Source organism: Columba livia, chromosome 2 (genome assembly GCF_036013475.1).
Source record: "Columba livia isolate bColLiv1 breed racing homer chromosome 2, bColLiv1.pat.W.v2, whole genome shotgun sequence".
Taxonomy (NCBI): domain Eukaryota; kingdom Metazoa; phylum Chordata; class Aves; order Columbiformes; family Columbidae; genus Columba; species Columba livia.
In genome coordinates, this window is record NC_088603.1 from 143211101 (window position 1) to 143226888 (window position 15788).

The 15788-nt window shown below is 36.7% G+C and overlaps 1 protein-coding gene across 1 annotated transcript in view; it reads right to left on the minus strand.

The window, feature by feature from the left end:
- Positions 1 to 14845, minus strand: part of ANGPT1 (angiopoietin 1) — a 160365-nt gene extending 145520 nt beyond the window's left edge. Inside the window, exon 1 of the mRNA XM_065054253.1 lies at positions 14128 to 14845. Coding sequence (XP_064910325.1) covers positions 14128 to 14424 — 297 coding nt within the window. The 5' untranslated portion in view covers positions 14425 to 14845. The remainder of the gene's footprint in view (positions 1 to 14127) is intronic.
- Between the last annotated feature and the right edge of the window lie 943 nt (positions 14846 to 15788).

A 15788-nucleotide genomic window follows, 5' to 3' on the forward strand; every position in this document is an offset into this window, starting at 1 on the left:
CTAGGATTAAATTAACATAATCTGCCTGATCTGTTTGAGTGCTTCTGTTTCAACAGATATCTCAATTCTTCTATGGTATTTTAAGGGACTGGAAAGAGAAATACTGAAAAAAAGATAGGCAAAGTTGTGCTTATGTTTTTTACACATGAACAAAAATGGAAATATTGAAAATGTCTTCATAAAATTGTTCTTATGAGATGTAAATCTTACTTTGAGGACTGAGAACTGCTGGGAGCAGGCTGTGTACATAGTAATAGCTGTACATGGAATCCTATCAAATGAACAAAAAAATCTGAGTTTTCCTGCTTCTCACAGACTGAGCTTGAGTCTTCTTTCAGCTGCAGCACACTGACATTGGCATAATTCCACTGATGCCATTGACATGATTTCTGACTTATACTGTTGTTCCAGGGCTTTCTAAAAGTGGTCTTTTTGTATTATACAACCACCACTATACATGGTATTAGCTGGTATCTTTCTAGGCACGCAGAGGAAAGAACTGGCTGGGGATAGAGACTGTACTATCATCTCAGTTCTTGATGTGGTACTCCACAAATTTACACTGACACAATGCAGCTATTGTAGAACATATTGTGAGGAAGCACACCATCTGTTTTCTGCCTCTGCTTTTCTATAAATAACAGACTTCAGTATCTGTGGGTGCCAGGCTAGCTTTTTGCAACATACCCCTCCAGCCCTTTAAAATTCCTCCTGACCATCTGGGAATTTCCTGTTCTGCCAAATAGGTTCGTCTGGACAGAGTTGAGGTCTGTCTCTTGTTGCTAAGAAATCCCCTTACATTGGGGCTGAGGCCTTTTGAAGGAGGTCAGTCTTGTGCCAAAACATAGACCTGGAACTTCTGCCACTCCTGAAGGCACCAGGGGGAAGATGGGAGCGAGAGTTCAGCTGCAGCTGGGTGTGCCTGAGGCTGGGCAATGCCCTTTTCAGGACAGGAACTGAGCTCAGACTTTTACCACTGATTCACTGTGAGTAGCATCAGGCCAAGCCTCACAGGAATTCATTAGCATCACCCTCCGAGTGAGAGTCAAGAGATTTTTTTTTTCAGTTTCTAATCCTCTCAAGGCTATTTAATGATAATGGTTTGAGTTTGTGGAATATGTTGAAAATCTCCTTTGGGTTCACATTCCCATAGGAAATTACTGTTTTCCCTAGTCAATTTTTTTTGTAAAGGCACATGCTAGCAACACCTGGAAAATGTGATAGCAATACCAGCCTAAGCCTGACAGAAGCAAACCCAAAATTAATATCCACTCTCACAGAAAAAAACCCAAGCTACTCTGACTTAGGATATGAAGCTGTCTCACAATATAAAGCTTGTATTTCATTATGAATAGTATTTCAAAAATAATCTTACTGCATCTTCCTTATAGAATTTCAGAAGGATTTTACTATGGAAATAAAAACATGACAACATTCAAAACCACACTGGCATACTTAACTCTAAGGCATCATCTTGAAACTTAAGAATGAAAATGGGAAATTTACCCTAAAATGCATTTCCAGTGTTCCATCATGGTGAGTTATAGCACACAGGAAAAGAAAAAAACAAACCCAAAACCCAGCCCCCCACAAAAAAACCACCACACCACAAAACCCAAAACACAAAACAACACCAAAACACAACGAAAACAAAAAAACACAAAACAACAAAAAAACAAAAACAAACAACAACAACCACCCAAAAACAAAAAGAAAAAAACAAGGCTAATTCTAGTGATAAAGGACTGAGGAGTTTTGATCATAATTTCAGAAGCTCTGCATGATTTTAGCAGCAAAGTAATGAATTAAAATGTTGAAGTAGTATTTAAAAATGCACAAAAAGGAAAAAGATGTCACTCTGGGTTTATATTTTACAAATCAGGAATTCATGTTGTATCTTCATGCCCATAACACAGCAACAAAAACATTTTCAGTCTTGCTCAATTCTGGTTCTAAGAAATACCCCAGGGGGTCAGTGGCCAAACTACTAGATGTTTCCAAGATGTGTAGGAGTGTTAAATACTAGATCAAGGAAACTTTTTTTCCCCCTAGGGCTCATAATGCAGGTTTTTTGCAGAGAGCACTGGGAGGCATTAAGGTAGAAGGTAAAAACTGCTGCTTTTTTTGACTTACTGGCTTAGCATTAAGGAAATACAGCAAATAATCCTTGCTTTAAGAACCTGAATTCCAGACAAATTCTTCTATTTCTGTCTCTGTTTAATTTTATAACTCTTTTTAATGTTGGTACATCCATTGCACTTTAAAAGTCAATGTATCAATATGTCTTATAAATACCTAAAAATATAATTTATTCACTATTTGTATACATAACAATAATGAAGTATTTTTATGTTTTTTAGACTTATCGGTGGCCAGTACAGCATGTGCCATCATGGTATGCATGGCAAAAAAAAAAACAAAATCTAAGCTCACACAATCCTCTAGGTGAACTGCATAAGGAATTATAATTCAACTGTCTTTGATGCTTTGAATTGTTTTGACATTGTTCTCTATAGGAAGAGATCTCTAGGAAGTTTATGAACTTTCCATTCTCATCCACTTATCCAAAAGTATAAAATAGATGTGTGTTTGTTTAGAGTAACAGAGCAATCCCTACTTGGTTCTACCTCCTTTTGAAAGCTACTGAAGAGTAGCTAGATTCTTCTGACAACACTCTCCAATGGTGAAATGAAAACAATTTATTTTATAGGGGCAAAACTTGTAATGTGCTAGGTGTTTCCTGTAAAGTTCTGAGTATCATCAACTCAAAAACAGGACCCTTGGCACTTTTAGTGTCAAGTCCTTAGATCTTGCAAAAATCTAAGCGGCAAGTTTGGGCAAATACCTTTTTAGTATTTCTGACCTCTAGTTCATCACAGACTCTCTATAGCACTTGTTTGATGCTACTGAATTGTGTCTTCACCTAGTGGCCAAGTATATGCACCAAAACCAAACATTACTTTTGAGGTTGCCACTGACAGTTGTAAGAGTGTGCCGGGCATGAGAGAGACACATTTGTGACCACCTGCACTGGCATTCTGATTTTACTCAACATTTGAGTGGGGGTTTGTCTGCATTTCAAACACTTTAACAACCCATGAAATTTGGAGAATTCATAGTTTCCTCATTAAAACATGCTGCTGAGCATCTTCTTGGCCTCACCATTGTATACTTCTTAAATTTAGAAAAATATTTTTTTCTGTTCTTTTTTTAAAAAAAATAAAATAATAAACAGTCTTATTTTAAATAAAATATTCCTCAACTCTGATAAGGTTTCCTCCAGTAGACTGTAATACTACTGAAATATGTAGTCATATGGTCTTTGTAGGGCCACACAGTCAGTAAATAGTTTACAGATACATTGTTTCAGGGCATTTTACCGAACATAGGTCTGTACACCAGAGTAATTTTTCAGACTTTTCTGTCACTACAAGACAAGTTATTTTATTGTGTGTGCTTTAGTGACATGTTGGGCAGCACATAAATTTATGGATTACAACACCAACCTCCACTCTTCCTGTCAGACTTTTAATGAAAATCCTCTATCAGCCTCAAATAGAAAGACTCCTTGCTTTGAAGCACCACCCCCACCTCCCACCTTATACTTAGCCTTTTCAGTCTTTCTCCAGGTCCCTTACACTTTTTCTGAGATGACGATGACCCTTTCCAAGAGGCAATAGTCCACAGCTACAAACTCATCCTCAGTTCCCTTGGGAGTTACCTGTCCCATAACTATTTTATGGAATTCAAAATAATAATAATAAAAAAAACACTTTAAAAAGCTACATTTATTCTTATTGCATTTACAGTTTACCCAATACACAAACTCATAGCAAATATTTCACACAGTTTACCCAAACATTACATTCTCTCTTTAGAGACATGTATGTGAGCATGTAATGAGGTGCCACTATTTTGCCAGTGAGGAGACATGTAGAAACTCAGCTAATACCCTGGTTTCAGGAAAGCCAGTGGAGTGTGAAACAAAACCAGGTTTCTCAGCAAAACTCAGCTAATGAGGATTTGAAATCACTCATTCAACAGGATACTTCTCAGTTGCAGACAGAGCAATGTCTTGTATCTCTGCACAGTGACTGGTACAATGGCTTAATGAGCAGATCAACCTATAAAAAATGTGTCTTTTCCCAATGTTTATTGAATTCAATCTGCTATAATCATCTTTCACCTTTAATGGTAACACTTTGGTACTTGGCAAACTCCTCTTGTCTCGGGTGCATCTGCAAATAGAGTTGTCTTACTTATACTTCTCTTCACAAAACTCTGGTATAATAACAGGTACAAATAATTCTTTAACAACAGACAGGAAGGAAGAGGCCACAACGGTTAAGCTGTACGATGTCATGGAGGTAAATGATGTCAGAGGAATAAACAAAAGGATATTTATTGCATCAGCCAGAATTCTTGGAAAAGCCAAGAGATCAAACTGGATCATTCAAGAAAAATGTGAAGAGAAACAACCTTAATCATCGCCTCTGTAGTTAAGAGGCTAAAGTGATAAAGAATTTTGCAGCCCCTATCTCCTCTGCACAAAAATAGCAACACAGAAAAACTTTTTAGCAGAGCATTGATGGCCTTTCCCATTAACAGGATAGAAGTGAGGCAGGAAAGATAGGTGGCCCTTGACCATTTATCTCTGCTATAGTAAGTCATGCATAGAGTGAAGTATGAAGTTCTAGCCAAGGAACAAAGGGGAACAGTTCATTCAGGAAGAGATTAGGTCATCTCTTTGAGCAATTTTCCCTCTAAGCAGATCCTCAAAATTCCAGGCACAGCACCAAAGGCATCATGGTTTGGGGGCTGCCCGTTACTGTGTTAACTTGCTGATGTGGCCTAGAAGGCCACAGGAATTTCCTGATGAGTTAAGACTGTAGAGGGTAAATATTTAACTATGACACAAATAAATATCCTTAATACTTAAATGATGATGGCAATGATCCTAAATCCTCATTTCAGCTACTTCTATCTACATATGAATGCCCATTTTCAAAGGCTGTAGCAGTCTTCATTGAGTTCTTTGGTGTTGGAGGAGATTTCAAAGAACCAGATTGTGTATAAAGTGTTTCTGTGAGATTTCAGAAATATTCAGTCATTTCTACACAGTTTTTTTCATAGAAAATAATAGGTTTTTAGGAGAACTAGTGCTTTGATAGTGAACCTCAGATAATTATCTGAAAATCCTTGCCTTCTTGAGACACAAATGCATGATTCAGAAGTGAAAATAGAAAGGCATGTAAATGACCCTATTATTCACCCTCACCATTACCTACACACTGAGCTGATGGAAGAGTTTTGAAAAAGAGATTTATTTAATATAGTGCTTTTTCCTGAATAAGACTTCTGCATGAGAACTAAAACTCCCAGAAGATAATTCTTACTAAAGCTATTCAAAGTTGAATGTACAAAAGTGAAAATCAGCACATTTAAATAGAGCCATAAGTGGTTTAATACAAATTGAAAATTCATCCAATACAATGCATAAAAAAACACTCATAAAATCATCATTTAACAAAAACTACTTTTTTTTTTTTTTTTCCTAAATCTCCACTGTTCAAGACCATATTTACAGACAAGAGCTTCAGAAAGAAAAACAAACTTTTACAAGCATAGGCTGACAACTTCAAAACATTCATAAATAATATTATCCAAAGAGCAGGCAAGTCTACCACAACCCTCAAGATAAATGTAAAAGCATCTCTAGAGATTGAACTATGGCTGCTCCTTTGATTTTTGTGGGTATTTAAAATGTGTTCTGTGGATTTGAAGTGTGTTAAAGGTCAAATATTAACAAACATCTCAAAATAGTAAATTTACACACTGAGAATCAGACCTTTTTCACCTACAGTCAGGAAGTAAAAACCCCATTTAGAAGGCTGGAGAGCCTTTGATATTGACTGAAAAATTGTTGTAACATTTAAAATAGTGGTCAGGAGTACTCATATGACACCAGTGCTTTTCTCTTTGAAACCTCCGCAGGTTTAGGCTGGTGTGGAACACAGATAAGGAAGAGAAAAGCCTGGCCTGCTAAACAGTCTTATCCCTAAGACAGAAGTTTCATAACATAGTATCTTTCAAGAAAATTCTCTTGCACACAAAAAGCCTTTAAAAGGAGTTTAGATGTGAAAGAAGGCAGGATCAGTCTATAAATGGTATAACAGCCTGCAGCAGAAATAGTTTTTAGATTCAAAATTGATTAGCACCAATCTGATCATCTATGCTCTAGTGTGAATAGAGCTATGCTGCCAAAAACAGACAGATTACCTTCTAAGGTCATCTGCTCTTACTCCCAGTTTTCTCCCACAATTCTCTAGTCTTGCCTTAATTCCTGGCAGGAATGCTCAGAGTTCATCCTATCTCCAGGGTAATCTCTCAAGTCTATTTGCCTTCTTGGTACAGAAAGAGGAGAAACAATGCCAGGCCCCAAATCCTTGGGCAGAACCGAGTCAGAAGGGAATTCTGCTTACTGGAACAAGCGGATTTTGGTTATCCCTGTACATTCCTATTGCAGAAGGTACACCTGGTACATTATTTGCAACAAGACAACTACACAAAGCATGACAAATGGCAATAATTTACTCCAACAAATAAAAATTCCCAGAGGACCTGATGAAAAATTATAACTGTATAGTTATGTCAAGTCCTATTAAAGAAGCAGATGCCATGCACACATAAAGCACAATCAGGTTTGTCTTACAACATATGCACACGTAGGGACAGAAAAATGTATGTGATGGTGAGTACAAAGTTCCAATATTTTTTCCAGAATATATGAAAATTCTTGCTTCATATACATTCTGGAAATTACAAAAGCAAAGGCACACATAATTTATCAGCAACAAAGTAATTTTCTATTACTTCCTCTAGTTATTATCAAATAAACGTAATTGTTATTTTGTTTGGTTGGTTTGCTTTAATTCTAAAAGTAAACCATTTTTAGAAATGTAGAATAGTACAACTTGAGCATCTTTCCAGTTGACCTTACACCAGTCTTCCTTTGCCTGTGTGTACCCATTTGTTTGTTCAATGTTGAGTGTAGCCCCACTGATACATCTTGTTTAGCCCACTTGATACATCTTTGACTTGCATCAGTTTTAAACAGAGATAATTAAACTGGTGTAAGTCCCTGGGTAGATTTCTTATCCCAGTTTAAAAGTGAATTACTCTGTTGAAGATTAACCTGATCCCTAACTAAGGTAATAAAAAGCGGAGCTTGATCTTTATGCAGGAACATTAATAAGAATGTAGTGCAAATGTGCAACAATTTATGGCATTTCTAAGTTACCCCTCCAAGTGATTATTCACCACCCTGGTGTTTCATAACACTTTTTAAAATATGCACATATGGTTACACAAGAATAACCCTGTGTTAAAGTGCAACTTGTTTCATAAGAAAAAGAACGCTTCCTATGAAATATGAAACTATTTCAATTTCCTTTTCCTGATCAAACTTCAACCCTTTAACAAGAGAGGAAATCCTTATGCTACTGGGAGGACTTTTACACCAGAGCTGTTTATTCAAGACACTTGAGCTGCTGGTGCTGAAGATGAGGTTCACAGCACAGCTATAAATGTGACAGTGATTCTAGAAGGCCAACTTTTGAAACTTCTTCCTTGTTTGCATCTTATTGCAAGCATAGAGAAAATGACTGAACTATTCTGAACTGTAAATTGAGATGAATACAAGCAGGTTGTTGAGTATCTTCATCATTCAGGGTATGCTTGCAATAAATCACAGAAGTGAGAACAGTTTTGATAATGACAAGTTTATTCAAAATTGCTGGTAACAATAGCTCTAAAAAACTAGCCATTCCTCACTGGTCTTCCTGGGACTCTGTACAAGACTCAGCTACAATCCTATTAATCTTAGATGAATACAGGTTTGAGCAGCAGCTGCTCAACAGGTTTTAAGAACACTGCCAAGAATGAGGACCATTCTCACTGTTAGCAGGACATATATAATCGATTTACTCAACTGCAACCTGCAAAATATACTTAGTATTATAGACCATATCCATTGTATTTATCTGCTTATTTTTAGAAATTATTTTAGTTATTTGTTTTAAAACTAATTTCCTTTGAAAAGATTTTTTAATCTCACATGGTTTTCTGTAAACATTGAAAGTATTAACATACATAAACTGTTAATAGCACAAGATACTTTCCACCAGAAAGACTCCTAAAGCAACATAAAAAACCTCAAAATATTAAGCCTACTAATAGACTTGTAAAATTCAGTAGTAGCACTATATCTGTGTTAGAAAAGGGAAACAAGAATACTTAAATTTTACAATTTCCTTATAGTCACAAGGGAAATCTATGCTACACCCATGGAGAGAAATAAAGCTTAAATCCATCCCACTTAACTGAGGCCTTGAAATTAGGAAATTAGCTGCTCAGGATTTCCACAGAGTCAATGAAGAGAGGCAGGGTCTTCCATAGGACAGTTGGGATGCCTGACTCTTCCCCTGGGCTTGCTACTGTCTCTTGACACAGCAATGAGTGATTCCCCACAGCAAAGAAAAACCTATCTTGAGTATGTCTGGTTTATGGCCAGAAGTTTGGGTGGGATGATGAAGGCCTGAAATACCCAGCTCTATACTTTTCCCACATGGGCTTTTTTTTTCTTTTCCAAGGCACCCAGTACTGTGAAGCAGAGATTGCTTCCAAACCACAGAAGGGAATGGGAACGATGAGTTCTCAGCACCCTCAAAATGACACACCATTTGCTTGATATCCATTTCATTTAGAAAAGCTCTTAGTGCTCCATCTGAGATCTCCCACTGGGCATGTTGGTTGGTCACTTCTGATGACTAATAAATGCAATATTTTATTGTTACCAGAAAGTTCCTAATTACAGCTGTCATCACTGAAAATAAACACATTCAGGTTCTACTGCACATTATGATAAAGCCTTCTGTCCAAGCATGGGAAATATTTTTTTAAAGTGATTCACTACCAAATGTGGCAACATGTGAGACTGCCCTTCAGTGTATTTCTCTGATTCTTCTGCTTCTTAAAAAGAAAAATGATTAAAATTGCCAAATGGGTTATCCCTCAATAATGTAAAGCTTTCAGACATTTCCACATTTGAAGTCTTGCCTCTTTCTTGTGGGTACCTCAGAATTTCCCAAGGACTTCAGCAATTTGATTAATAAACCTTTCAAATGTAGTCATATTATTGTCCAAGAGAATTTTTGGAGATAATAAGCAATTTTTTTTTTTCACTCAAATGTGAATTTTCTTAGAACCAGTTTGTTTCCACAAACTTATTTTTGCTCTTTAAATTTAGGTTTTACATATACTCTCACCCATTGAGTAGTATATACTGTATAAGTAATTCCATCAATTTGAATCCCACCATTTGTTTCACAGCTAGTTTGTGGGAACTGCATTTCAAATGTCACTAGGATGAGGCTGTCCTTTGGATATGAGAATTCATTGACTCCAAAGCAAAAAGGAGCATCTAGAATAGTAAACAGCCTCTGGGTGTAGACAAGAAATCCAGGTTCAAGCTGGAGGCCGAACAAGAGGCTAGTGGTCAGTTCTGGATGAAGCTTTCTCATTGTTTTCTTTTAGCCTTGGTCCACCTTGAAAAATGAGATTTACTGAAAAGCCATTCCTTACACATCCCTATTAGCAATGCTCATGCAAGCAGAAAGGGAGATTCCAAATATAATGACCTGTTTTAATTTGTGAAAATTAATACGAGATCATCATGGTTGCACTTAACATACTATGTGAACTTTAAGGTCACATGTTACTTTACAAATTGGCCAGTGAGACAAAAATATAAATAAAATGGAATTTTTACTATGTCTTCTAATAATTCAACTTGGGAAAATTGGTTTATTAATGTGACAAAATTTTAAACACACTAAAGATATCTCCATTTTTATATTAACATAAATTTGCCTCAAAGGATGTTAAGACTGCTCTTTAGATCTGTCCTCTTCAGGGCAGGCTCTCTCACACTTTCACATTGCTTCACAGCAAGAGTGACATGTAAGGAGTTTTCCTGTCTTCAGCAAACCATATCAAATCCAAGGCAAAATCCAGCCACTCCACACACGTAAGTGTATTATTAATATTTAACTGCAGTGCTAGGCCTTGCTGGCAAAGACTATAGAGAGAGGCAGACTTTCACTGGAGCAGCACACAGCACACAGTGACAGACACCAGCCTTTCAGAAAAAACAGTTTCTGCTATGCAATGGCTGGTTCCCCTCAAAACCTACATTCTTTACATCGGGGTGTCAGGCTCGTTTTCACCAGGGGACACATCAGCCTTGCAGTTGCCTTCAAAGGTACAAAAGTAATTTTAGGATCATATAGATGTAACTACTCCTACATTTACCCAGTCAGGAAATCACATCCAGTCCCTTGAAGGCAACTGTGAGGTTGATGTGGCCTCAGATGAAAATGAGTCTGACACCCCTGCCTTACATGTTTAAAACCCAGTTGAGTTTTGTGATGTTACTTCTGCAAAATAAGGAGGTTAACAGACAGCACAGACAATGCAAAAGACAAATAATTCATCAAAACTATGGTAAGAATAAACTTTAAATTTTACTACGGCTACAGATACCTCCAAAAAATTGTTCATAATTTCTTTCTTGACTGAATCACCTCATCATTTTATACTTCTCTTACAGCTGGTGACAGCACAGGCACTTTGAAGGGTAAGGGAAGTGAGCTGAGGCTTCTTTCTTTGGTTTAGCTGTAGGGTTATCATCAATATTTGCAGAGATTTAAAAATCTAAGTTTGGATAATGGCTGACCAGAAGGATTGTGGTTCACTTTCAACTCAAACTTGTACATCTCTGTTAACTTCTTATAGTGTACTATTATTAAGCCTTCATTTTAAGCTTTTATGGTATTCTGCTTAGGTAATGATCAGGGAAAAAAAAGAAAAGTGGATCATGTAAAACTAATTACTGTAATAAAAATTATTTCTACTATTTTGGACTGAGGAATAAGTAAATGAAACCTTCATCTATATAGCTATCCTGAATGTATACTAAGTCTATCAATACTGTAAGTTCAGCAAGCTGACTAACGGAAAGTTCCTCAGCAAGACATGATGATAACATTTCATGTAACTCCTCTTTGGCAATATTTAGACACTGCAGTGAAATACCAAACAGTATCACGTGTGCCAGTCAGTTACTGCAAGAAAGAAAATGTGATGAACTGTTTGTTTTGAACTATTAGTATAAACATATTGCAGAAATGAAACCCAAGCTTAAACAATGGGGAAAGTTATCCGGTATTAAAATAAACAGTTCTAGGAAAATCTCTAAAAATGTTTACCAAGTCATCTTCTTCTGAGTAGTTTCTGCTCAGAGGGTTTAGCCGTGCCTCTGGTTTGCCAACCAATCCCAGTTATGGTGACTACAGATAGGCAAATGTTAATGGAAAAGACTGGTACATAATTGCCTCTAATAGGCTCCCCAGGCAAAATCATTTTTATTTACCATGAAGTTTAAGATCACCAAATAAGAACTTTCGGGTTTAAGCATAGAAAAAAGGCCTTAAAATTAAAAACAAAACAAAACAAAAACCAACCAACCAAACAAAAAAACACACACAAAACCAACCAACCAAACAAAAAAACACACACAAAACCAACCAACCAAACAAACAAAAAAACAAAAAACACTACAGAATTAAGCAAATAATGATTCTTACAAACTTTCTTACTAAACAGTCTTTCAATATTGAAGGCTAGCATTTCTGCTGAGAAAACAATTCACCCTGCCAAAAATTGCCCAAGAACAATTTTAATGAAAGTTATATATATTACCTGAAGTAATTTCCTTTATGTAAGTCAGAATATATTTCAAATTCTTAAACATTATTTCTTATTATAAGTATTCACTTCCAGTCATATACCTATAACTATTAATTATTCTTTGTTCACAGCAGGTGCATTGTAAAATGCTGTTTAGTGTAGCAGGTTATATTCCAATATTAAAAATCTAGGGGGAAAAATAAGTGCAGGGTATAAAAATGAGAAACAAGATATCTACATAATATATTTATTACACTTAAGCATTATGCTTGTTTTGAAAAGAAATGAGTTATGGTTGAGACTCTTTGTAACAGCAACAGCAACAATGCAAATTCAGTTTTCAGAGATGCTATAGTGGAACTGCATTTGTTCAGAGGGAGCCGTACTCCACCACACAGAGAAACGGGTCCTTTCATTCCAGGGAAAACTGACACATAGGGATACGTGCACAATCCCAGTTTTATGTAAACCCCTGGGAGCAGAGTGTTGGGGGCTGGGAAGGAAAGGAGGCGGGGGATGGTTCTGCCCATAGCTGGTTTTACAATCACTGCACAAGAAAACAGTCCTCAAATATAAACCCCTTTCATTGGGCTTCCTACCTGTTTAATCACTTCCCGCTAAAGTGTGAGAGGACTAACCCTAACTCAGACATTCACACTCCAGAGACTCATATTTCTTCATGCTCAGTTCACAGTGAAACAGTGATCTTAGTTCAGTCTCTAGTGGACAAACACAGAATAAGTGAAGTCTTATAAGCATGATTCAGCAGGCAATTTGCTCAAGTAAAATCATGTGTGCATAAATACAGATAACAACTTTCCTCTTTTTAGTGATTGCCTCAGTCTCCCAAGGCATGGTAAAATAATTTCTTAAGAAATGCTTCCCTCTGCAAAAGACATCCCCTGTTTCCAGCCTTATATTCCCCAAAGCAGACCAAGATATTAAAAAAATAAGGAAAGTAGTCTAAAAAAGTAATGCTTGGTTATATTTTGATTATAGTCACATGTTTACTGAACAGGGTCTTTTCTCTCTTGCTGGAGCCAGATATGCAAAGAGCACAATTAATTTACCAAGAGATCAGGAAATCCTCTCTAAAGATTTTAACAGGGTTTGAGGGATGGGGGTGGCTATATCTGCTTTTTAACATATTTCTGTCTTGTACACTGTTTGGATGCAACAAAATTTGTAAAAGAGACAGGTAACAGTAACTATGCTAATGTGAAGTTTTAGCCCCCCTGGCAGCATCTTCACTAGTTTTTTATTGATGTTTATTCTTAGTGTGAACTTATGTTAGTTAAATCATTTATCTCTCAAATGGGTACACACAGAAGTTTTCTTGTGCCATCTTACATGATTAGTTGCATCACTCAATTGCTCAATTTTCTAAGTTTTGCCAGGTCAAAATGCCAGTATGAGAATGGGAATATTGCAAATAACTATATACAAAGACTGTTTATTTCTTTTTACTGGTCAGCTGTCCCAAGGCACTTTCATTACCAAGGCATAGACAAGATCCTGCAAGGTATGGAATTTTATGCGAGTAATTCTGTTAAGGTGAATGGGACTGCTCATATGAGTGACATTATTCACATATTTAAGTCTTTCTAGGCCCAAACTCTAGGTCATACACAAAATACTGAGAAGTTCATTAGAACTACCGCACAATAATTACTTCTAAGTTACTGCAACACCTTCAAATCTACCTTTCCCTTTCTGTGAAAGAATGCACATATACACATGCAAACTAAAACACGCTGTTTCAGTTAAAAAGTTTTATTGTGATGTTTCAGGAGTGTGAATGCTTATATACTTTCTTCTTTCTTTCCAGCAATTCACTGGGTAGAATAGTATTACAGGATCTATTTATGGAGGAACAATTATATTCTTAACCCTGTGCCTTTAAATGCTTGTTTGTTTGTTTGTTTGTTTAATGCTGTCTTTTACTGACAGAGTAGCAGGTATCCCTCATGGCATCTGATCTGAAGCTGTGAACTATAACTGGGGGTTATTGGAAAATTTAGTAATTTCTGTCGTCAGAGTCTCTGGAGGATTTTTGAGTTCTCTGACTCACAAACATCCAGTCTCTTGAGATGAAGCTTTAAGAAGCTACATCTTTCAGTGAAGTAAAGACAATTCTGCTCCCAAGTGCAATGTCACTAAAAAGGGTGCACTCTGGCTCTAACATTTCTCTTGTACACAGCCATGAACTAGATCAATCCTTATTACTCCTGTTCTCATCAAAACTAATGAAAACTTTGAACAGCATAAGCATCACCCAAAAAATCCATTTATTGAGAAATGAAAGAAAGAAACACTTACTTTTTGCAGCCACTGAGTGTAATTTTCCATCACATGTTCCAGATGTTGTAGTTTCTGGGAAGAGAAATCCTGTTCCACGTGAGGAGCATCTCTCTGAAGAGCATTTGTGTTGTACTGGTCTGTCGTGCTTTCACGACAGTTCCCGTCCTGTTCTGGCAGAATGAAAGTATAGGTGCACTGCCCATGCTGAATCCGGTTAAATCTTCTCCCACTGGCTTCTGGACCCCGACGCTGGTTATTACAGCCTGTATGAGCAAGAATCGCTGCCAGAAAAGCAAAGGAAAGGAAAACTGACATGTTATTATTACTTTTCCTTCCCACTTTAAGAAAAACTTTTTCTTCCTCTTTCTTTAAATTTGTTCTTAATTTCTCTTAAAGTCTTTGGAAAAAGGACTGGAGAAGTTCACTTTAGTAATTAAGCTTGGATAAACTGTTTTTTTTTTTTAATTTCACTGTGAGGATAGCTTCCTTAGTTAAAATTGGGAATATTTATTGCATAGTAGTTAAGATTTATTGTTTCCTCTCTGTTACAGTCCAGCATGTAGCCTGCTTCAGTCAGCTGCATATGCATATCCCAGTCTCTTTCCCCTACACTATCTGCTGCAGAACTGCTATTTTCTCTCAGACTTCAGTGAGTTTTATTAAGGTTGCACTTTCAAGCCAAGCTGGAAGCAAGCAGCCTTTCACAAGATGACTTGACAGGAATGCGTGTATGAGTGCGCCCCTGTGCTGAGGATGGCTGATGGCTCGGTACAGAGGGATCATCTTACAAACTGGCTGGATGCGTGACCTCAACCGTGCATGGCTTTCCAGCCCCTATTGCACACAACCGCTAAGAGCTTTTGACGAACTCACATAAGTTTAATAAGGAAGGCAGTCCACCTTAATACACTTCATATGTTCACACTGACCTATTAAAATGTAGATAAAGTGTAGAAGTTTGTTGTAATCCTTCTGTAAATATACAAAGCTCTGAAATTAAAAATACTTTCAGTTCTGTGCTGCTCAGTATCTATTAAAAAATTCTAAGTCAGGCGAATGACACTTCTGGGAAAAAAGTTACATTTAACTCCCACATGCTTTAGCTACTTTTCTAAGACAACTGCATTTCTTTAGCAGAGCTTTCAGAGTTTCAGAGATTCTTTTACAGCATATAATGAAATTAAGGCTGCCAAATAATAATGAGGAATGGCAGTTCAGAAGCATAATAATTTTCTTTGTTTGGCTTCTAAAATAAGGTAACTAATTATAAAACAGTGAGATATGGTCGCTGAAATCTTCCAAATTGTCTTCTGTACTACTACTGTGTAGTTATCACATGCAAAACGCTTCTACCAATTTGCAAGTCTGCATGGGCTATACAGACACCCCTCATCATATGTAGAAACTTGCCTGGGGGCAACTTCCTCAGAAAAAGTTTGAAAATATCCCATACTTAAATAAAGTCTTTGGTATTTGCTACAGACAAATAAAAAATGCACAGATTAGAAACTGAATTAGAATATTCCTAAAATTCGGAGGAATTTTGGATCTGAGTCCTGCTCTATTATTTGCTGTTGTTACATAAATATCAGCCAACAGCTATACAGACCACTTTGCATAATTTTTCCCATGAAAGTTAGTAGTCTTCTAAATAGCAATAGCGCCTCTCTGAAAAAAAC